Source organism: Culex quinquefasciatus, chromosome 2, assembly GCF_015732765.1.
Source record: "Culex quinquefasciatus strain JHB chromosome 2, VPISU_Cqui_1.0_pri_paternal, whole genome shotgun sequence".
Taxonomy (NCBI): Eukaryota; Metazoa; Arthropoda; class Insecta; order Diptera; family Culicidae; genus Culex; species Culex quinquefasciatus.
In genome coordinates, this window is record NC_051862.1 from 126,147,901 (window position 1) to 126,173,245 (window position 25,345).

General features: G+C 36.3%; 1 protein-coding gene across 1 annotated transcript in view; it reads left to right on the plus strand.

Moving 5' to 3' along the window:
- Positions 1–25,345, plus strand: part of LOC6038269 (thrombospondin type-1 domain-containing protein 4) — a 332,455-nt gene that overhangs the window by 288,601 nt on the left and 18,509 nt on the right. The window contains exon 8 of the mRNA XM_038252070.1: positions 12,510–12,714. Coding sequence (XP_038107998.1) covers positions 12,510–12,714 — 205 coding nt within the window. The remainder of the gene's footprint in view (positions 1–12,509; positions 12,715–25,345) is intronic.

Here is a 25,345-nt window from a genome sequence, read left to right on the forward strand (position 1 = left end):
CAAGCTCGTTTCTACGGCCGTCCCACCACACTGAAAACCGGGGGGGTGCATAATCCCGCAGCTGTCACCGTCAATCTGCGCTTTCGCCGAGGCTTCCTCGTTACAATGTTGCACTCTGCTCCCCAACGCGGCCGTTGGACCTTTTTCGGAATTAGTGGGTCAGAAAAGCGTGGCCACCAACTCCCCAAGTCAGAATACACCGTGTGATGATAGTCATATTTATTAAAATTGCTGGTTCACTCCCTGTTGACCCCGAGGGACATGCCGAACCTGCTTTGTTCTAGCTACAGCGCAAGACCCCGCTCGGTACACTGCATCATCCGAGCTCCGGAACCGTAGGCCAACCGGCGAGCCATTGAGGTTTAATTTAATTTCAAGATTGTCGAAATTCGTTCCCATCATCAAAGCCTGGACCATCGGCTGACTCTCTCTCTCTGGCCGGGAAGAAAGGGGCCACAGCCAAAGCCGAAGCCAACCTATAGAGAGAAACCACATCTGAGCCGGTACTCCAAAATTGAAATGTATATTTTTGGGGGGTACTTTGTGGTGTAGACAAGGGAAGGTCAGTTTTATCGTTCGTTCTCTTGGTAGGCATCGGCTATTCCCCAGTGGGGACGACTAGTTTTTCTTCCGGTGCTTGATGAAAGATTAATGGATATTTTATCCCCCTGATGGCTAGAAGATAGAGGCAATTTTGTGTGCTCGACCACTAGAGTCAGTTATTGGAATTGAGGTACTGAGCATATTCATTGAGAGCCGAGCTCCTGTGGTCTAATGGTTACAGGTTTCGCTTTACGAGCGGAAGATCGTGGTTTCAAACCCACATGGCTTGGCACATCCTTTCCCCTGTACTCTTCACATGTATAAGGACCAACTGTTCTCTGTATAATTGCCCTACAGAGCTCCACGGCCCGATCGCAAAAGTGCTTTGAAGGGACGAGTTTTCCAGAAACCAGAACTTAAGGGCTAGCTGGGTATAAGTAAACGTAAAATGTGCACTTCGGTTCTAGCGATACATTTGGACAGTACAGAGTGGAAAGGCAGAGCCAAAGAGGATTGAAAAACATTCAAACCTCTTCGGCGGCGAAGTTACGGCAGTGGATCGCTCGACACACTCGCTCAACAATAGCGTGTGTGCGTGTCCCATCTGCCTAATAACAGAAGAAGCCTTTGTGATTCTATAAATAGAATTGCAAGTCCGCAATAGATCTAATTCCTGGTCGCAGTGGATAGTGGCATCAAACAAAAAAAAAATATTCATTGAGACATGAAAGCGAATTTCGTGCTATTCATTACATGCACAAACGAATGATTTCCCTTAGGATCATTCTTTGCCATAGGCAGGATTCCAAATATTGGAATTGAATGGGGCAACTGAAATCTTGCAAATCGACGTTGCCTTGCTATCTTGTCGCACGCTAAACATTCTGTGCTCTGCCCCGAAGTTTGGTTGAATTTGGTTGAAAGAGGCCCGAGTTGTTTTGTAAAAATGTTTAGCACGACAAGATTGAAACTTCTTTTATGATGAGTGATAAAGCTGCACGGAGTTTTTTCTGTTTTCAATGAATATCTTAGGATTGAAATAGAAATTTTCAAATCTGTGATGGTCAAAAGTTGAGAGATTGCTAGCTGCAAAAAATGACGTTTTTAACCCAATTTGGTGACGTGGTGACGTGCGACAAGATAGCACGACAATGACGAAATGTTCTTTTCGAAACATCAATAACCTCGAATTTTAATTTTTAATGTAGCACATATTTTTTATTTTGAAATTTTGGGGTTTTTTAAGAGTGTTCTACAAAGTTAAAAAAAAGTTTTAAAAAAGTTACCTTTTGCGTTTCTCTTTGTTTCGTCTTTCGTATCTGTCACGAGTGATCTTGATCAACAACAAACTTAAAAAAAATTCTCGCGAAATTGAGGATTTGCAGCGCGACTGCACAGAAAAGGTAATGGTGACAGATTTTGTGGCTAAAAAATGATGAATTTTACGCCAGATAATGATGAATTTTCATCGATTTCTGATGAATATTCATCAGTTTTACATTTTTACACATTTTTTATGTAATATTACTCAAAAAAAGAGGTAATATTCAACCTACCAAATTTTCAACATTCCAAAATTCAACTTTTTTTCTGTGTGTGTTTCAAATGTAGGTGGCGCCAAAATGAGGTTACTTGCCAAAAATCGTATTCCTTTCCGCTGGATTGAAGAACAAAATCGATTATTTCTCATGATTCTCTGCATCGATCTTAATGAAACTGGTTGCAAAAGACGAGATATTTGTTTTGCTTTGAAATAATGAACATCAATTTTTGGGCGCGCAAAAAATTGTGAACTTTTTCTTTAAAAAACATGTTTGGGAACACGAAAAAATGAGTTTCCTCGTATATATCAATGAAATAAACAGTTATATAGTTGATAACAGATGTGTCAACGTATATTCAATCAAGCATATAAAGCAAAAAAAAATCTCGTCTTTTGGGACCAGATTGATGCAGGGAATCATGAGAAATAAGCGATTATGTTCTTCAATCCAGCAGAATGGAATACGATTTTGGGCAAGTACCCTCATTTTGGCGCCACCTACATTTGAATCACAGTCGCGCTGCAAATCCATTATGAAAAAAAACATAAAAATTTGTAGAACATTGATACAATCTAAAAAATGACCCTGCAAAGTAACTAAAAACAGAAAATTTTATTATGAAAATTTCTGTTCTTATACAGAAAAAAATCAATTCGCGTAATCGTGAATTGTGTTCATGAATTTGAGAACCACGATGGAATATTTTCATGAGTATGGTGCATTTGCACTATATTTGTCCTTCGTGGTGCTCAAATTCATGAATAATCGATTTCGAGAATTGACTTTTTACCTTGTAATGAAAAAATAACCATTCTGGATTATAATAGATTCAAAAAGTGCATTAAATTTCCCTCTTAATTACATGTCCCACAACTTATGACAGTTTGGTAATGAAATGTGACAATTGTTTCAAAACTATATTTGTAGTTTTATCGTTAAAAAAAGTTTTTTCAGAATTTTGAGTAAATCAAATCGAGCGTCCAATTTAACATAACAATCTTTTTGACACAAAATTTCCTAATAACCACAATTTCAGGCTGCACATTATTAAAACCCCCAGACTTTTTTTACGATTTTTTCAAAAATGAAAGAGATTTTACTGCCTCTCCGTCACGAGATATAAAAAAATTAACCTTGGATTTTTAAATTGAAGTTTTATTGTTTTGTACTACTAATAAATGAAAAGAAAATAACACAATCTCAATTTATTATATTTGTCAACCAAAAAAAAATCAAGGTTTCAAATGATAAGAGGTACCTTCAAAACAAAAAAAAAAGCCAAACAATCGCTCAACTCATCCAAATCTCAAAGTTTACCACGTGTCTTTCTAAAGTCTTCCTTCCCCCTCCCCCCTTTCTGCGAGCACCTAAATCCTCCGGTGACGATAATCATGACGAAAATATGATGCATATTTCCCCCGTCCGTACACTGCTCAAACTCTTCACGGGTGGGAAAAGTTTTCCCAACCCCAAAAAGGCACATCTTGGGGACAAGTTTGCAGTCGAGAGTGCAACTGTGGTGTGTCAAGTGTGCAGCTGATGCACACGTGCTCCTCTGAAGAACACTGCAGCACGGAAGAACTTGGCCAAGTGCATTCCAAGTGCTGTTAGTGTGCTGCCGCTTTGCGTACTTTTTTCGAAATTGAATTATAACTTGAGATATTATTAATTATATTCAGTAGGGAAGTGAGAGAAGTGTGCAAAAAAGGTAGTGCAGTGCGGAAACCCTCGAAAAGGATTCTCCAGGAAAAAGTTTTGAAGTGCAGAACCAGGAAAAGAGGGTGAAAAAAGCGGTTGGAACGTGGAAAGTCGAGGAAAAGTGGCACAAAGTTCGTGAATACTTTATTATCCCCACCGCCATCCAACCCTCTTGGTCCAGCAGGAGTGGCTGGTCACATCCAGCGAAATCCCCAGCGCCTCCCCTCTCATCAACATACAGTTCAGCTGTTCCCGGAGGAAAAAAGTGGAAAATTTAAATGTTTGTTAAAAATTCATTGCTACAGATCATAGCTACACTACTTGTGGTGAGTATAACATCGCCCTGCTGTCTTTTTCACTTTTCAGGTCGGCCGGTGGAAAATCCTGGACACTGGAGCGAGAGAGAGCGGGGCTAGAAGCCACCGACCAAGTGCCCAAGTTCCGAGGTTTTCCACCCAACCCCCTCAACTTTGGTGTGGTTGAAAAATGTTTTACGAGTTGCAAAAGTTGTTGAAGGAGTAATTTGAATAATTTAATTGAGCGATAATGGCTTTATAAAAGCTTCCCATTCTGCTGCCTGATGCGACGGCGGCAGCAACTTGTAATCTGGTTACGGATATGTATAAAGTACCGTGGGCTGGTGGGTCGGGTTACACCCGGCTCAAACGGTTCGGGCCCGTTGGTTCTTCTCGGAAGGAACGGGATATTTCCCGTAGAGTTACTTCTTTTTTTTTCCTTGTTTTAATTGCTCACTGTCATTAACGGTTCTCGGTTGCGAGTGCAAGCTTGAGTAGACTATGTAGTGGCTTCTTCACTGACGTAGAATTAATCGGAACGGCATTAGAGAGAAGACATGGAAAGTTGGCCATGTGGTTAATGATAATGATCTGGGAATGGGTACATCTTTATTGTCACCTCAGTGACAGAAAAAAATGTGTAATTTTAACTGTGAATTTACCACCCTCTAGTGTTTTGTCACGATTTAGGTTCAAATTGAGGTAAAATTACATCATAAAAGAGATAACGCCTTCAAATTTAAGACCTTCAAAATTCACACATTTTTACTGTGTGAGGAATCATTACTAATAAATAAACGCTTAATTAGAAAAGATATTTTTTATTGCTAAGAAACGATAGATAAGAAAAGGAAAACAGAAGAGTATTGTTATAGTATCACAGTAAAAAAAATCATGGTAATATTACAAGAGGTACAACTTTTATGTAAGAAAAAATGTGTACTACCTCTGAAAATGTGTAACTATACCACTTTTCTGGATAAGTGTCAAACTCCAAAACAGTACCGAAAAATATAACTTTTCAATAGGTACAAGTGCTGAAAAATTGAACTTTTTAAGATTGTCTTTGACCACTTTTCAGAATAACTCGGTTTTTGATGATTTAAGCTAATTGACTATCCAGGTAGTAACATCCACTCAACTACACTGAAAAAAATATTCTGTTTTCTGTTATGAGCAATGTTATTAGCTTATATCTGTAAGGCAATATCACGGAGGAACGGACATGACACCAGGAACAAATTTTCTTCAAATTTCTGAAGCAAAATGTCAATTGCGCCATCTACATCCAAGTTGTCGAATTAGCATCGCACGATTACGCGTAATTTCTCAAATTGTCTTATGCAATAATTAATTAAAACATTTAGCATTAGTATTGTGCTAGAAACAGTTTTTTTGGCATTAAGTTTGTCTTTATGATTCTATGTAATTTATCATGGATACTAAAATTGCCGAAAAAATGTTAGAAATGGTATTTTTAATAAAAATTCATACGACGATTTCAAAAAGTGCCCATGAGTGCACCATCAGCTGGCTTTGTTTACGTTTAAGACCACGTGGCGCGAAGATTTTGACATAAGCGATCTCGTTTGCGCAGGTTTTCGTCGAGAAGAAGTAAAAGAAAACATGCTTCACTTTTTGAAACCCCGTGTCATGTCCGTTCGTCCATGCCAATATTTCAAAATTGGCCCCAGCAAAAAGGATATGCGTCGCAACTCACGACACCCGAAACGCTATTTGAATTTTCCGGGGCCATTTTTTCGAAAAAATGCCCATTTAAAATTCAAAGGTGGAGCGCCAGCTTCTGATACGTCCAATCAAGCTCATGTTTGGGATTTTGGCTCAGTAGGCCCATTGAAACCAGCTCTTAAATGCCCGCCAAAATGTCATTTTTGTTACACTCTACTCCATATCCAGGTTTTTGAGCGAAATATTTTAGTTTTGATTTAAATTTTTTTTTTTTCAAAACGATCGAAAAATTTCACAAATGTTTCATGTATTAACATTGAAAATCGGACCATTAATTGCTGAGATATCGTCATTAGAAAAAGGTGGGTTGTTTTGGTGAGATTTAGAAAACTTCAATTTTCGTGTTTCTTTTTCTTAAAGCGGCTCTATCTCAGCAACCCGAGGTCCAATCTTCAATGTCTCTTAGACAATTTTATAGCAAATTTTCTGAACTTTTCAAAAAAAATATTTTTAGAAATGATCACTCATGGTCACTATTTTTAAAAATCGAAAAACTGCAAATAATTCGCTAAAATCGAACTTTCGGTGGCTATATCATGAAAACGGAGCCCTTTATCAAAAAATCTGTAAAGTACTTTTCAATTGCAAATTCAATTTTGCATTTAAAAATAACGTCAAATTTGTTTTTGCATGAAACTTCGATTTTTTCCAATGATCACTATTTTTCAAAAAAAAAACATAACTCGGCGGCAGATTTTTTGACCATGTTTCTCTATGGCTCAAAAGTTGTGGATTTTTGTCCCCTAAAACATATAAAAAAATCTCGAAAATCAAAAAATACGTATTTTGGGAAATTGAGTTTTAGTGAAAAAAAAGTTGATTAAAAAATCTGAAATTTTTTTTCCATGTACCTATTTTTTTCTCAAAAGTCCTCAACAATACCTACAACTTTGGCGAAGACACCAAATTGATCAGAAAATTCACTCAAATGTTACAGTTGTTTGAATATTTACATACAATTTTTGTATGGACAGCAGCCAAAATTGTATGAAGACTTCTATGGGTGAACAAATGACGCAAAATAGCTTATTTGGTCATAGGGAAGGCCCCCACAAATTTGAGCCAAATCAAAAAATACAAATAAAATCCATTTCCGGTTTTGGTAGAGAATTGCTCATTTGTGAAATTGTATGAGCTTTTCAAAAAAAAAATTAAAATTCAATTTGAATCAAAACTAGCATTTTAAATGTTGGTCATATTGAACTGGGTGCTGAAAAGACAGAATGCGTAACGTGATTTCCGAATGATCCCTACAGCTCTCCACTAATACAACTGCACTACAGCTTTAAATATAAACAAAGTAGAAGGCCATGTTCAAGCTCAAGCGTGACATATTTTTTGCTGCTGAAGTGACTTGTTTTGAAACATTTTAGATCTGTTGATTTTAAAGTTTTTGCTGTAAAATTAAGTGCTTTGCGCTTTTTTGTAAGTAGACTAAATAATGAGCGGCCAAAAGAGTCAATCTTTGTTTTCCACGTGACGAACAATTGCGTCACAAGTGGGTGGAATTTTATGAATCTGAAGAGCAACCGAATGGAAGTTCCTTGATTTTGTATCTTTGAAGCGCAGTGATAATATCGGAGTAAATTTATTCAATATTTTTTAGCTGGTGCCATTCATAGCTATTGATATTTCGTCGCTAACATTTCAAAAAACCTCATAAACATAGGTTTTGCGTGAGACATAGCGCTTATTTAAATGTTAGCGACAAATTATGCCAATCTCGATTCCAACCCTCTTCTAAAAATTTGTTGACTTCGAACACATCAAAAGCTCGACGCCACAGAGTAACCACAGAGTTACTCTGTGTCGACGCCCTCGACTTTTTTATTCCTGACAAAATAAATCATAGATTGATTACAATACTTGCCATTTCTTGGTATAATTTTTCAAACAGTAAATTGGTTCCGCTTTGACAGTTCGAAATTGAGGCCGCTTTGCGGACAACTATTCTGCACCCAGATATTGAATATTTGGCTCTTTTAAAATGTTCCAAATTATTTTGCCGAAAATTTGATTAAAATGCATAAAGAAGCGTTATACAATGTCTTCTTCATAATTTACCATCGTTTTTACATGTTTTTTTCCAACCATATTTTAATTTTAGTCAATAAATTTTTAGTGTCCCTATTTTTTGAGAAAGTTTGTCATTTCCAAGCCATAACTAGATTTATTTTTAAATATTATGAAATTTTTAATTTTTATTTGCTGTTTGTACTAAAAAGTCTAAGTTCACACCGAATAAGGTAAATAGTTACCAAGAAGCCATCAGTTTCAATTGGTACTCTCCAAACAAGCTCGTTTATAATTAATCTCTGAAGTAACCTACTTTCGCTCAAAAGTCACTTTTGAAACACTTTCCTATAAACAACAATTTCCCGAAGAAGCATTCCTTATCAGATATTCATTAAAAACAAACATCTTGTCGTTGGGAGACCAAAAGCAGCTTCTTGGGACGGAGGAGAATGAATGCTCTTCAAGTACCATTACCGTGTGTACGATGTGCTGCACGGCGAGCTTGGCTTCGCTCAAGAGTGTCGAAGAAACTCCTTCAACCGTCATGTTCGCATCGTCTCAGCCAGTTAGTCAGTCCCTTCGGGTGTGCTCCATCTACTTGGCGGTGGAAACAATACATGTTGTCTGGATTAAGTTGTTGCAAAAAGGGATAGCCTTTTTTTTGTTATAAAAAAAACAATATTGTTAAATGTTAGCAAAGGTGAATTTACCCTAAAATGTGTTACCTGCTGACAGAAATTAAAAACATCCAAACCTTTTTTTCTCTCAAGGAAACTTTTCCATGGATGAAAGCATATTTTTAATTCTCGTTACAACATGTTACCTAACCAAGCCAGGGAAAAAGGTGTGGGTGTGTTGCATGCATACACCTTTACTTCGAAGAACTCGTCAACAAGTTCTAAGAAAAATTTCCCCCTGAGCATTCCGGTTCTATTACAGATTTCAAGGAAACCCTGTCTATTCATCTTGTTAAGGAAACTGAAGGTCTTGGAAACCTCCATTTTGCCTTTTAGAAAACCTAACCGGGAAAAAGTAACATGAATTGATTAATTTTCCACGAAATTATACACATGCTATAGGAAGTTCAATGAGCAAACATTACAAAAGAATCTAATTTTCCACCGATTGCAAAAACATTCCACAGGAATTACTGTATTGACATAGTGGAACACTTATGTTTGATAAAATCCAACTTCCCACCAGCACACATCACTCACTGTCTTCCGAAAGCTTCTCGAAGAAAGTAAAACTTTTCACACCCTGTCAACTGTTACCCTGCCGTCGGCTAATGGTGTTCTGTAAACCCAAAACCCAACCAAAGAGATCCTCTTTCTGTCATCCGATCTCGTCCATCGTCGTCCGGACCGAACCGCGCTCGAGGCCTTCACAACTCGACTCGACAAAGGACAAAGTTTCCTCTCTCTCTCTCTCCTTAACCGAAAATCCTTTTCCCTTTTTGGTGGTTTTTCACCGCGACGACTTTGCACAACAGCAAGCGGTTTTTCCCGAGGCCACCAAAGCAAGTCAGCTGGCGAAAGTTTTGGGAAGGAAAATCGACTCCCCACCCACACAGTCTGCCTTTCGGTTTTGCCGGAGCTTTCACTTTCGATTCGAAGTCGCTAAAACCGCCTTTTTTTATGTTTTTCGTCTCAAGTGTATTTTTTTTTGTTTCTCAAGTGACGAGATCCCCATAGGGTATGTCCACCATGTTTGGTTTACCTCAGATGTATTTTCAGTTGTTTGCTGTAATTAATTGTAAAAAATGAATTTTTGCAATTCCGTCGTGAAACTACTCACTTTTCCTGTCATTCTTGAACGACGAAATAGCCTACTTTTCTGTACCAAAAATAACAGAATCGAATAGCAACACTTTTCAAAATAAATGCTGAAAAGTTCTACTTTTCAGCACTCAAATGGATGCTGAAAAGTTGAACTTTTCAGCACTTGTTTCGAAAAGTAACACTTTTCAACATTTTTTTGATTTAAACGATTTATTGACAATACACATGAAAATTTAACTTAAAATTTCACTCAGTGTGTGTTTTTTGGAATTGCAAAAAATGTTGTATGGAACTCGTTGCAAAACTTGATTTTTTCAGGACTCTTCGTATTTATCCAACTCGGTGAACCTCGTTGGATTAATGTACGACTCGTGCTGAAAAAATCCTCTTTTTGCAACTTGTTGCATAAACTACTATTATAAAACTATTGTTTATTTCATTTTCAAATCATAGCTGGCATCAAGGCTAGCATTCTTATTTAACATTCCAACTCCCAAGGCTCAAAAAAAGTTGGAACCGTAACTTCAACTCGCTGGTTCTCGGGCATTACCAAACCAATCGGATCGATTCTTTTTTGCAGTGATTTGTTAGGATATCTAAATGATTTTCAGAATTCTATTTGATCAAATCTGTAATTTTTGCGATCAAAAACATCGTTCCACCTTTTTTTGCGCGTGTAGAAAAAATCGCAAAAAAATCCGCGAAGGCAGCGCGTTGTCAAGGTTTAGGTCATCTTATGCATTTGAGTGCATTTTACAAAATTTCAAGCAAAAAAAAACAATGTAAATAGGACAAAGCCGAAGTGTAAACTACCAGTCTGTCCTGCTCACGTCATGTTTATGTTAGGAATGAACAGGATAGACTCTTTGTTTACCTTTGCTATTTAAAAGTTTCTTTATTTTATTTTTTTTTGTAACTTTTTATTAAGACTTACATTGAGCGTTTTCAAGATAGCTAACGTCCTTTTGAAAAATTACTTTGAACACAATCTTACATCCTTCTAATGAGCAATTCTGTAAGATGTTGGTACATAATTTGATTTTTTGTGTTTTTTATTCCGGCTGAAACTATTTTGGTGCCTTCGGTATGCCCAAACGAGTCTTTTGGCATCATTGGTAAGTTCATATTATTTTCCATACAACTTTGGCAGCTGGCCATACACAAATGATAAATGAAAATTCAAAAAATTGTATCTTTTGAAGGAATTTTTTGATCGATTTGGTGTCTTCGGAAAAGTTGTAGGTATGGATAAGGACTGCCATGCAAATGTTTAAAAACAGGAAAATTGATGTTTTCTAAGTCTCACCCAAAAAACCAACCATTTTCTAAATTCAATATCTCAGCAACTATTTACGAATTTTGAAATGAAACGACGCAAATAAATGAAATTTTCTGAAAATATTCTGAAAATTTTAGATGGCATAAAATGCTATCAAAACATCATTGTTTTGTAATGGTACACATTTTGAATCTCAACACATTTAGATTTCTGTATCGAATTCGGTACCGTAAGTGAGGGTGACTATGGGTCAAAAAACGATACACCTTTCGTAATTTCTTAATAACAAAAACAATTTAAATAACATTGAAACTCTTTCAACGTAGATTTGTTCTTAGATAGTTTGCCAACATTTTCCCGAAATATGGTGGATTTTGATGAACACTACCTTAAATGCCAATAGTTTGAAAATTGACCCAATCTCACCCCTTAGAGGGGGTGACATTGGGTCAAATGAAACTAAAGTGATGCTCAAATACAACGATATGGTAAAAACAAGAGTTTCTTGTTCGAGGGAATCGTATTGACATGCTACAATGTTTGAAGTGGAGATTTTCAAACATTTGGATAGTTTTCGAGCAATTCTAACAAAAATATTAGAAAAATGATTTTTTGAAAGATCATTTTTGGCTAAAACCGTACCTCAACCTCAAGGATTTGTTCTAGGAACGAGATTTTTTCAGCGAAGTCATCTTAAGATGTCCCCTACACAACCCTTTTAACAGAATTTAGTTTCATTGAGAAAAACCTGAGAAATGGTAAAATCCGTAAAAAATCACTTTGACACAATCTCAAATCCCCAGACCCAATGTCACCCCACTGTCGGTAGTTGAAAAATCGGTTGAGATCAGATCGGTAAACCGTCTGTCAAAATGAAAAAAAAATCCGAACATCAGTAGTAACATGAACAATAATGAACTTCATTATCGAATTTCGGTAACATTTTACCAAATTCGGTAGTCTTCGGTTTACCGATCTGTTCAACAGTTGAAAAATCGGTAAAATTCTGTAAAAAATCTAAGTTTGAATATTCTTAAAATTTCATAACATTGCATTTGAACAAAACATGAGCGGTAAGATGTGCAAAAATGTATTAATTTATATTTTTCGCACCCAAAACTGGGGAGCGCTCACCGAGAGAATAATGGCCTCGAGTCGAGAGAATAGTGATACCAATCGATAAAACTTAAATGTTTAAATATATAACAATTTCTTTTAGATCACAAAAACAAGGTTTATTCATTTAAATAAAACTTTAAACCTCATTCTAATGCAAATTGGCCATTTGAATTGTAGTAACTACCCTACCTTAATTTAAACGCAACCTATATTCATGAGACGGATCCCACTTACCGACTAAAAAAACTCCCCAGAAAGGCGAACATTTGTGTAAATAAGACCATGCGGTCAAAGGAAGGGACTCGGATAACGCTCCGGGCATGGAACCGGGAAATTATCTTCCCGGAATCCCTTCCGAAACACACAAAAAATATGTCTCCACTCCCTTTTTCCCACTAAAAACACTCGTGAAAACGGTTGACTCCCGGTAGAGATCCGCTAGAGAGTAATGGTTTTTTTCTTCTTCTTCTTGTTTTAATTCCAGGCTGTTCACAATAGTGGCGTGATATCTGGGACGTTCATGAATAATGGGGCCGTGCGGTGCGGAGCTGCTTCCGTGTGCCGGCCCGTTTCCGCCATCTACACCAAGAGCCAGAGCCAAACCAACGGGTACGTCCACGTGGCCACCATCCCGGCCGGCGTATACAACCTCACCGTGACCGAGCTGCAGAACAGCCAAAACTACCTGGGTAAGTTCACCACCACTGGATAATGCGATGATTCATTACATAGTGTCATTTTTATAGGATGTGGCTTAATTTATTGCAGGGATTTACGAAAATCTCTGTAAATAAAGTGTCCTTGTTGGGAGCGTTATTTGTAGCTAATATAAATTGTGACCATCATCAAACTCACATTTAGAAAATTCTTAAATGTTTTAAAGTACATCATCAACTAGTAAAATTTATGTGTTTTAAAGATTTGCTAAAACGTGCCCCCCCAGAAACCCAAACAAAATCAATCAAAACGTCCGACTTTCGGCGGAATTCGGCCACGATAAACACCAGCTGTTGACGGTCTATTTAGAGAAAGAGTGAAACCCCATAAACAAACCTTGACCACGGGCACACACGCTGTGGTGGACATCCATCCGTCAGAATTGTGGGAATTCTAAACGCTGCTGATACAAAACACTTGGGCATTTTCCGTGGAGTTTTCCCCCTGTGCAGTAAATATTTACGGAAAAGTGCCAAATCAAGACATCACTCATTCCAGCACCACTTCCACCTCGTGGTCCATAGCCGGCGACGGCGTCATCTAATGAATAAGGTAGCGCTAAGCTGAGCTCTGAGATGAGAGGCGTAGCGCCATAAACCATTCACTAAATCGTGCAGCCGAAAATCCCCCCGTAATTCCACACACCTCACTATGCGTGCACGGTGGGTTGGGTTTGAAGATTATTTTGATTTGTGATTCAGCAATCTTCAGGAAATTCTTGAAAGATACATTTAAAAAAAATCAAATTATTCGCTCTACAGCATTGCCTTGGCGTTCTCGATTACGAGATTCCTACTCGAAACTATGTGTCCGAAGGCTTGATTGTTGAGGAAATTGCAAACCTCTTATTACACCTTAGCTTCCATCCACCCCGGGATTCGAACTGACGACCTTTGGATTGTGAGTCTAACTGCCTACAAGCGACTCCACCGAGGCAGGACCCAGGGAGACGACTCCTGCACCTGGACTGAACTATCGACCTAACCCTCTAGGTTAGACCGGGGCCAACATCTACTTCCCCGTCCGACGGAAGGCGTGATCAGACAAATGGAGCCTAACATTTCAAAAGGGCACATAACTTTTGTATCTCTTTCACTCAAATGACAGTTTACGTAGGGTGTGAAATGGACACACTCTTGGTTAAAAAAGATATGTGCCCTAATGAAATGGGAAGCACGAAATTTCGTCTCGAAAAATACCACCGGGACCTTCTGGGACCGAACCCGGGCCGACTGAGTGATACATTTTTATAGTTCATAAATTACGCGGACACTTGTTTGAATTTCATTTTTTTAATTTTCTAGACAAATTTACATAGTATTGCTCCTATAAAAACATAAATATTTCTCTCTTTTTTCAATTAACTTAAATGATTGATGAAATTGTATTCATTTCAAAACTGTTTCTATTTCAAGAAATAAATAATTTAACATTTAGCACATTTTTGAAATAAATTATTTTTTTTAGTTCTACATTTGACTCACTTTTATATATAACTAAGGCTACCAACTCTTGCTGAGCTAAAATCCGTACACTTTGCCGATATGCCACCATCAGGGTAGGTAAACCATCACCATCGCACTATGATTGATGTATATTTCGGTGCGTTCCTCGTCTCTTAAAATTTCTCTTCTCTTTCGCGGCCGAGTGATGGTCGGCTTGCTATCGCGAATATCGAAAGCCCATCACATCGACGAGAAATACCCTCTCGCTCGCTCCGATGGAACTATCGTTCCAACCGGAGAGGCACGCACACGAAATTGCTGTATACATACACTGGAGCTCACGCACACAAATGAACTCATTTCTACAGGGCTTACGGGCGAGAGAATTTCACGATTGCTCTTTCTCTTGCTTTTTGAGCGAGGGGACTGGCTGTGTGAGAGATTTTTTTCCGTCTTATGCATCGGTTTGTTCGTTGCTCGCTATTTCATCGGCGTCGTTTTCGCTTCGCTCTCTTGATGCAGTTTTGAGAGAAAGCCAAAAATTTGATGATTTGAGCGAGGGACGATACCTAAAAGCCCTCGCCATCGGCGAGGAAACGAGTAAATACCATCCCTGGCCACCATGCTATAATAAAAACGGTCAAGGAATTATTTAGATAAATTTAAAATTTGGGAATTAAACATATTTTTGTTTACAAAATGTCAAATTTGCTTTCACGAATAATATCATTGTCAGTGTTTTCATTTCTAGAGTTTTTATTGAAAAGGTCCTATAAACACAAGCACAACACAAGGTTTTCACAAGCATTAGAAAGTTGTGTGATCTTTTATTTGATAATTATGTTTTTTCAAGGAGTTTGAAAAGAACAATTATTGATAATCAAGATTGAACTGAGGAAAACCCGGAAAACGATGCAAGTTATCCCTTTAAAATAAAACTGAAAGTTAAATAAAAATTTCTAATTATCAAAAGTTTGGCTCAAAGCAATTCAAAAGCAATTCATTTTTTAAAAAGTTGTTAAAATTCCGTACAAATTCGTATTATACGAAAAGTTCCGTACAAGAAATCCGGCCTGTTAAAAATCCGTAGAAAGGGTTGAAAATCCGTACGGTAAGGATCGCACATTTTCAAAACGGAATTGCAAAATAGTAGTTTATGCAACAAGTTACAAAAAGTGGATTTTTTCAGCACGAGTCGTACATTCATCCAACGAGGTTCACCGAGTTGGATAAATACGAAGAGTGCTAAAAAAATCAAGTTTTGCAACGAGTTCCATACAACATTTTTTGCAATTCCAAAAAACACACACTAAGTGAAATTTTAAGTCAAATTTTCATGTATTTTGTCAATAAATCGTTTAAATCCAAAAAAATGTTGAAATGTGTTACTTTTCAAAACAAGTGCTGAAAAGTTCAACTTTTCAGCACCCATTTGAGTGCTGAAAAGTAGAACTTTTCAGCATTTATTTTGAAAAGTGTTGCTATTCGATTCTGTTATTTTTGGTACAGAAAAGTAGGCTATTTCGTCGTTCAAGAATGACAGGAAAAGTAAGTAGTTTCACGACGGAATTGCAAAAATATGTTTTGCAAACAAAGTGGTACGATTTGGGACTACCGTCTGAAAAGGGGAAGAAAAATATTTTAAAAATATTGCCATTCTTTAGCAGAAAAAAATTTGAAAAACAAGCAAAAAAGTGGCTGTAAAAACATGAAAATATTAGAAAGGCAAAACTTAATTATATGAGGTGGTTGAATAGGCCAAATACTATCAAAAACAAACATAAAACTAAACAAGACAAATTAAACTACTGAAAATAAAACAATTAATTTGGAAATCGATGCAGTAATTTTGATGCTCTGTATTTATTCTTATCTAACCCACTCAAAACATTAAAAATATTGAGCGAAAGATGGTTAAAAAGGCTACCCTTATTAACCCCAGATGACGGTACACAGAAAAAAATATTCCTGTAAATTTACATTATTTATCATTAGGCTTAGTGATTTTTCACGCTCGAAAATAGAAAATTTCACGGGGACCTCAATTTCAAAACACCAAATTTCACGCAAATTTCACGGAACGTGAAAAATGTAAAAGTAACTCTGAAAAGCTTATGTTTAAATCACAAAAAGTACCTACTTTTTAGCTTCATTAAATATTATTCTTCAATAAACTTAAAAGAAAAACCCTCGCTAAATTTTAACTTGGCACAATAAAATGTCCTTATTTTCAAAAAAGATTCCATCTGTTTAATCTGTTTTATTTGTTGAACTGTTTTTTTTAATATTCGACCTATAATGCTAAAAAATTTTCGCTGATTTATCAGTTTACATTTTATTGAATTTCATGTAAATCATATCAGATTCAACAATCTTGTCTAGCCAAAATGAGTGATATAGTTTCAATTTTCCGCGACAATTAGTCAATTCAAAATATTATTTAAGGTTTTCATCTCCATTGTCTAAAGCTTAATTTAAAATCAATAGGCAAAAATTAATTATATGATTGGTAACGAAATAGAAATTTTTATTCAAAATTAGAACAGAAAACAAAAAAGGTGCTATTTTTAACTTTCAAGAGAATCATCCACCCTAATAATAAAATTATTTAAACAGAGCCCAGAAATTTTTATTTAAAGGTTCAAAGATAAAAAATACTCTTTATTTCATTTTGAATAAAACAAAGCTGAATTATTTTAATTTCTTTTGAAATTATACCTTTCAAGTAAAAGAGTAGTATTTTAATAAATTTAGTTAGTTTCTAAAATACTGGAAAACCTGAACAATTCTTCAAATGGTTCGAATTAAGCTTTTCAATTGAAAACTAATAATATTTTTTTTTTTTGAGATAGTCTTTTTTGTTGAAATATTATGATGATGATGCTATTTGAAAAAAAATGAGAAAATTGATAAATTTCAACAGTTTTATACCGTCGGCGAACATATATTGTCAAAATTTACTAACCCTATATTAGTAATTGAACAAGGTTATTCACTCACTTGATTCTACAGTAGTTCTTACGATTATTTTTATTCCTATTTTAGTTTGATACAATATTTTGAGAAAAATCGTTACATTTTCACGCAAACATAAAATTTCACGGGATTTCGCGGAAAAAGACAAATTTCACGGATTTCACGCTGTCCGCGAAATCGTGAAATTTCACTTACCCTATTTATCATGTACCAAAAGGTATCATGATAAATAATGTATATTTACATTAGGTTCATTGGAAATTTACATTAGATTCATTGGAAATTTACATTAGTTTTGAAAATTTACATTAGTTTTGGAATTTACATTACTTTTGGCATTTACATTAGTTGAAATCAACTAATTCTGATTGGCCAATGGAAATGAGAAGCTCGACTTGGATTGCAGTAGGAAAAGGGTGTGGCCTATGTTCTATTTTAAAATGATTGAAGCGGGCAACAAAAGGAAATTCTGATTTTAAAAAGTTGTTTCACAGTTAGGGGACGCTCTCTCGTCGACGGCCAAGTGGAATAACGCTGAACTGGAATCGAACGGACGACGGGTAGGATGTTCGGTGTTACTGCTGCTACCCGCTGCCGACTGAGCCATCTTCGCATTTTATAAACGAGCGTCTAAAGCATCAACTTGTTCAGGTCGAGGCTCAGGCAGTGGGCAAGCGAAATATGAGAGCGATAGAAAGAGAACCAAATATAACTATTTTTAGTTCGGGTAGTTTTGAAGTCAACGTTTGGCAGAAATACATTGGATATATGATTTACATTAAATAGGAATTTACAGGAAGCCGAACACGGGTAGAAATTCATCAGATTTGAGTTTCCATGCTCAACGTTTCCATTAGATTCATGATTTACATTAGATTTAGATTTACATTGAAGTAATTTCCATGACTTTTTACTCTTTACATCACATTTCAACATTACATTGAGTGAGTTTACATAAGAAACAGTAATTACGTGCTGTGTAAATTTACATATTTTTTTCTGTGTACGCCAAATTCCATACAGATTTGTTTCGAAAAGAAAAATGTCCATATGAGCCAAGAGAAAGGGCAAACCCTGACAAATGAGAAATTTTTGAAACAAATGACTCCAAGGGGAAAGATCGAGAAAGAAATTCTTCAAGTAAGTGAGGATGTGGAGGCAAGGAGAACATACTGTTTGAAGGGACTAAACAAACCATCAATAGATGGAGAATTATGGAGATAGCGTAGAACAACAACGAGTGAGTCGACTGTATTATGATTCAAAAATAGCTTCGGACAAATAGAAAAAAATAGATTAGGTTTAACAAAAGATTAATCCTTCAGGTATACAAAATCACTTATTTTCAGTGATATGTTTTATGAAGAATAAATAAATTTACACCCACTGCACAGTGGTCCAGATCGCAAAATTAAGTGGAAAATGGATTTTCCGAAAAATGGTTAAGTTTTGGAGCTTTGGTGTCTTCAGAAGAGTTGTTGCATATGGAAAGGCGCAACTTTTGGTTTGGTTGAAAATTAGGGTGGTTCACGATTAGGGTGATTTTGGAAATCTAACTACAGGAATATTTTTGGAATTTTTCGTCTTCTAGAAAGTTGACGGGCTTGCCAATCCAAGCAACTTTGTCGAAGACAGCAAAATTTTATCTCGTAATCTACGCCTTCTACGACCAAATTTATAGAAAGCATCTGAGTAAACCTTCAAAAATCAGTTTTTTTAACGTGGCAATTCAGGGTTAAGTTTTGGAGAAAAGTGGTATTCAGGGCACTTTTAGAGCTCTAAAAACAAACCTTTTTCATTATCTAACAAGTCAATTTGGATTTAAGGGTCAAAAGTTACAGCGATTTTAAGGTAAAAAAGATGCAAATTTAAAACTTAAATATCTCGAAATGGCGCAAGCCAAATTTTAAGCACTAGGTTGCATTTGAAAGAGAGATCCAGCACTACAAACGCTGAAAAAATCTCAGGGTGTTTTCTTTAAACTCGAGATATCTTCATTTGAAAAGTCTAATTTTCAAGGTAAACCTTATGGGACCACCTAACGAATTTCGAAAATTGTCAAAATATATGTTTTTCCATGTAATTTTGCCCGCTGAATCTGAATCTGCCCTCAGAATTGACCCAAAATGTCAAAAATTGATTTTGGTCATATTTTGGGTTTCCATGTAAAATATCATTTAAACCAAAAATATGACCAAAATCGATTTTCGACATTTTGGGTCAATTCTGAGGCAGATTCAGATTCAGCGGGCAAAATTACATGGAAAAACATATATTTGATTTTTCGAAATTCGTTAGGTGGTCCCATAAGGTTTACCCTTGAAAATTAGACTTTTCAAATGAAGATATCTCGAGTTTAAGAAAACACCCCTGATTTCGGCAGTTTGTAGTGCTGGATCTCTCTTTCAAATGCAACCTGTGCTTAAAATTTGCTGCGCCATTTCGAGATATTTAAGTTTTAAATTTGCATCTTTTTAAAATCGCTGTAACTTGACCCTTAATCAAATTGACTTGTTAGATAATAAAATGTTTGTTTTTAAGCTCTAAAAGTGCCCCGAATACCACTAAAACAACCCTGAATTGCCACGTTAAACTGATTTTGAAGGTTTACTCAGATGCTTTCTATAATTTGGTCGTAGAAGGCGTAGATTACGAGATAAAATTTGGTGTCGACAAAGTTGCTTTAACAAGCCCGTCAACTTTCAGAAGACGAAAAATTCCCAAAATATTCTGTAAGTTAGATTTCCAAAATCACCCTAACGAACCACCTAATTTTCAACCAAACCAAAAGTTGCGCCTTTCCATATGCAACAACTCTTCTGAAGACACCAAAGCTCCAAAACTTAACCATTTTTCGGAAAATCCATTTTCCACTTAATTTTGCGATCTGGACCACTGTGCACTGTGTGCAGCCGCAATGTCACAGAAAACGACGTCACGCCTCCATCAAGTGAAAGAGAGCTGTCGAAAGCGTCATTCAGCTTTCAAATAAGCCGCGATAAGGGGGCCATCGCCACCGCTGCTTTGCTGACAGCCAACTGCGGACTAATTCACGAGATTAGTGCAGGTTTACTCTACTTAAGGTGAGGATGTGAGAAAGCAAGCGAGACGCCCTTCTTTGTAAGAGCTCGGCGACTAATTGATGAGGCATTTTCAAAGTGGGGGTGACACTTGAGAATGAATGAATACTGTTTTTGTCAACATATTTGAAAAAAAATCTGCGGCTGATTATTTTCAAAATGTTTTTAATATTGTTGAATTATTGAAAGTTGAATTTGTTTCAATAATTCATACATTTATTCTTGAACATACTTTTAAAAAATGTCCACAATAAAATTTCAGGTTTTACACCTGCAAGTAAAAACAACGCTAAACATTGTTTACACGCACTGCAGAACGTACAAAGTGTTTCAGCCGACAGGCCGATAAAGTAGCTTAAACGATTCTCGTCAACACCACACCCGCTCGCTAAGACAGCCACCCTCCCACCGTCCGTTGAGAAAATGCGGGTGGCCACGGTGCGGTGAATCGTTTGACGCCATGGCGCTTAAATGCCAAGTGACACTTACTAGTGGTGTGATGAATTGCCTTCCACCGGCGGCGTCCCTTCCGATCCGTACCCAGCAGCGTGTTCTGACACCCTGATCTAGGCAAATCTACCAGGGCAGGGTGATGGCCCAATTTCAGTTTTGAGTTCACACATTTGTTTTAAATTTAGATTTATTAAGGTTTTAGGAGCCGTGAATAATGCTATTTTCTATTTTTTTTTTTTTATTTAAAAAATATGGACAAAATGTCGTAGAAATGAGCAAATACAAAAGCTTGAAGATTGATATCAGGGTAAAATTGGTACTATAGTTATATAGCTATAGCTGTAATATTACAACCCTAATGAATCGATTTGTACTGTTTTTCTTAGCAAGATTTTGACTCTAAATTGAGACAACACCCTGACAGGGTGGTTCTTGGGCCGGGTGGGTGGTCGTGTGAGTCGGGGCGTGGAAAATCGTTTCATGTGTGTGTAAGCAGCTTATACCACACCGCGATGTGGTGAATCGCATTAAGATGTTTTCCCATATATTCGTACAAAAAAGGCGCCATTATTCGTCTACGCCCGGTAAAAGCTGTAATAAACTAAAAATACTTACACCTCGAAGCTTTATTACTTTCTCGCCAATGTATTTACCCTAGTGTGACCTTAGGTGATGTTGGGTATGGGGGAAGGCACATAAATCTCGGCGCCCGCTCGCACCAAGATCCTGCGGTGAAGAGTACTTTAGTTTGTAAGACGTTGTTGAATGGCAGATTTAACGAGGGATAAAATCAAACAAATTGGTACGTGCGTGAATGGGGCGAATCGGAGAAGTGCCACCGTAGAATGCTTCCCAAATTAATTGCTTTTTGAACAGGTTAGAACACCACTTAATCATCCGAGCTCCGCTGCTAGCTTAACGACATAAGTTCGGTGATAAATGGCGTTACAAATAGCGAGATTCAATTTTCGATTTAACGGGATGTGTGCTGAAAATTGATCAACTTATAATAATTCAAGACAAGTATCTTTACAGCAATGAATCTACAGTAATGCGTTTTTTTCCTTTTATTGAGTTTCATATTTTTTGTAATAAAATTTAATTATAAATCATTATAGTTCGCAGCAGGCTTCTTTGCAAATTGCTCTCCTGTTTTTCGCTTACTACTACATCAAACAGTAATTGTATCCATTGAGATAAAAGAAATACAGACTGCTTAAGAATCCTCCAAAACTCTGTATGGTTCTTACTAGAATAATTGTTTGTTGATAGACTAAAGAAATAAACAAAATAGAAAAAATCGATATATTTGCTGCTAGGTAATTCAGAAAAATCACAGACGGAAATGAATCAAACCAAATATAATTTTTTTATATATTCTTTAAGTGTCTTGATTTTCTCAATAAAAATTAGTTCGAATCAGAAAACGGAATGCATTTTCGGATTCTGTGGACATTTTTCCAATACACTCAAACGCCGATGGTTTGACACCAACTGTTGTCAAACGAACGGGATCAGTTTTTAGTTTGGCACCCCTTTTATACGGAGTTCACACACACTACCAAACGTTTGTTTTGATAGTGTGCTTGAGCGCCGTGTATAAAGTGACAGTTCGTACCTTTTAAGTTTTACTTTGACCAACTAAAAAAGTGTCAAACGAAAAAGTGACCAACCACCGGGGTGTTTCGAAACAAAATTCGAAAAAAAAATCCGAATTAAAAGGCATTTTCAGTAGAACAATATAGGGGAAAGTGGGGCAAGTGTAACAAGCTAAGGAAATGCTCGTTATAATCCATTAAAAACGTTAAAAAATCTGTCGGATTTTGTATAATCATCTTATTCCAGGTCTTGACTGAGACTTTTGTAGAGCAAGTTTTTTAAAAAAATCCTGTGTTTTAATGTAAAAAATGATCTAAATTTTTTTGATTTTCCGTACGTTTAACTCGACTAGTGGGGCAAGACGAACAACCCGTTGGGGCAAGAGGAACAATGCATGAAACAACATGTTAATTTGCTAACAATTGAACTGTTATCACTTAGATACATCAGATTAGAATGTATTTGAAACGTTTCTTTCATTTTTAGATTAAATAATAATATTTTACTAAAAATTTGATCGTTTTTACGAAAAAAATAATAATTACTCAGATGATAAATAGTAAATTTTCATAATATCGCAATATTTTGCATGGACAATTTTTCAAACAATTGTGTAACTGTTTTTAAGTACACAGAAAAAAAATCATGGTAATATTACATCTGGGAAGGGGTACATCTTTTATGTCAGAAAAAAGGTGTAATTTTACATCTGGAAATGTGTAATTTTACTACTTTTCTGGTGTAATGTCACCTTTTCAGTCTAAATTGAGGTAAAATTACATCATAAAAGAGGTAATATTCAACCTTCCAAAATTACAGCTTCCAAATTTACACTATTTTTTTCTGTGTACTTTTATATATTTATTTCCCAATAAAATATGTTGTTGCAGCAATTCGTATTTTTTCTATACTAAAAATCCATATGGTACACTTGCCCCACCTGAACAAGATTTTTTTAAAAGCTCTCAACAAAAATAACCAGTGGTCAAATCATACTTAATATTAGGTGCATGTCATTGGTAGGGACACTTCTGACCTAGGAAAAATAGCATTTTGATAATATGAGCCTTAAAACGAACCCTAAGCCTTATTTTGTACTTTCCAAATATTAAAAGAAAACAAAGGTTTTGAAAAAAACTTCATTAAATCGTATTCCTTGTGGCGTTTACGTCGTTTTGGCGGTTATGTGGTAGTAGAATCAGCTAATTGCATTGCTAGCAACAATTCCTCATACTGGAAATAATCAAAATTGTAAAAATTACAGCCGTACGAGCGATTGTTCTTCTTGCCCCATGTGGTCGTCTTGCCCACCTTCCCCTATATGAATCAAATCAAATATAAATATTTTTTACATTCTTTAAGTGTCCTAATTATATCAATATAAAAATGAGATCGGAATGCAATTTCAGATTCTTTGGACATTTTTCCAATACACTCAAACCCCGATGGTTTGACACCAACTAAATATAAAAAAAAAAATATTTTTTTCGTAAAAACACCATCAACAACCTAAAAAAATCAAATCAAAATCAAATTATTCGCTCTACAGCATTGCCTTGGCGTTCTCGATTGCGAGATTCCTACTCGAAAACTAGGTGCCCGAAGGCTTGATTGTTGAGGCAACTGCAAACCTCTTTTTACACCTTATCTTGCATCCATCACGGGATTCGAACTGACAACCTTTGGATTGTGAGTCCAACTGCCTACCAGCGACTCCACCGAGACAGGACCCAGGGAGACGACTCCTACACCTGGACTGAGCTAACGACCTAACCTTTTTAGGTTAGTCCGGGGCCAATATTTACTTCCCGTCCGACGGAAGGTGTGATCAGACAAATCTAGTCTCAAAATTTGCCACCGGAACCTTCTGGGATCGAACCCAGGCCGACTGGGTGAGAGGCAACCACGCTTACCCCTACACCACGGTCCCGGCCAACAAGTGATGGTAAATTTGCCGTAAAAATAAAATTTGAACGCAAGCAAAACTATGACTATCAAAATCACCGCGGAAATCAAAATAACAATTTTCATCGTAAGGCCGTTGCAAACATTTTTCAAACTTTATGTCGCCCTCCCCTACAAAATTAGTCTGGAAAATGAGGGGGCAAAAAAATCTGTTTCCAAAAAACTTCCAAATTTCCATGAAAATAAAAGTCTAATCAACTAAAACAATCTGAAATGTACTTTTCTGCATTGATAATCATATTTAGCATGTTTGGGCTTGTTTAAAAAAAATTGAATTTTTATGAAACTCCAATGTACAGCACCGCAAAATTTTTATTTTTCGCAAAAAAAAAAATTTTTCGTCAATACTTAGATTTTTTGGAAACTAATGATGGCAAAACCAACTTTACAGGTGTTGAGTTGAGTAACGGAAAATGGCAGCGATTTCAAAACCATTTTTTAACTTTTTTATTAATGAAAAATATTTTTTTCAGAATTTTGAGTACGTCATCAAATCAAATCATCATCTCATTTTACTAAAAAGTCCCTATGACAACAAATTTCTATCTCTTCGTGGTTTCGAGCTACAAATCACTAAAAACATGGGCGTGCGAAAAAATCCAGAAAAATAAATACCGTCAGTGGGGGTGACTATGGGTCAAAAAACGATACACCTCTCGTAATTTCTTAATAACAAAAACAATTTAAACAACATCGAAAATCTTTCAACGTAGATTTGTTCTTAGATAGTTTACTGACATTTTCCCAAAATATGGTGGATTTTGATGAACACTACCTTGAATGCCAATAGTTTGAAAATTGACCCAATCTCACCCCTTAGAGGGGGTGACATTAGGTCAAATGAAACTAAAATGATGCTCAAATACAACGATATGGTAAAAACAAGTCATCCAACAGTGTTTCTTGTTAGAGGGAATCGTATTGACATGCTACAATGTTTGAAGTGGAGATTTACAAACATTTGGGTAGTTTTCGAGCAATTCTAACAAAAGTATTAGAAAAATGATTTTTCGAGAGGTCATTTTTGGCCAAAAACGTACCTCAACTTTAGACAGCTGCCAAAATAACAGGATTTGTTCTAGGAA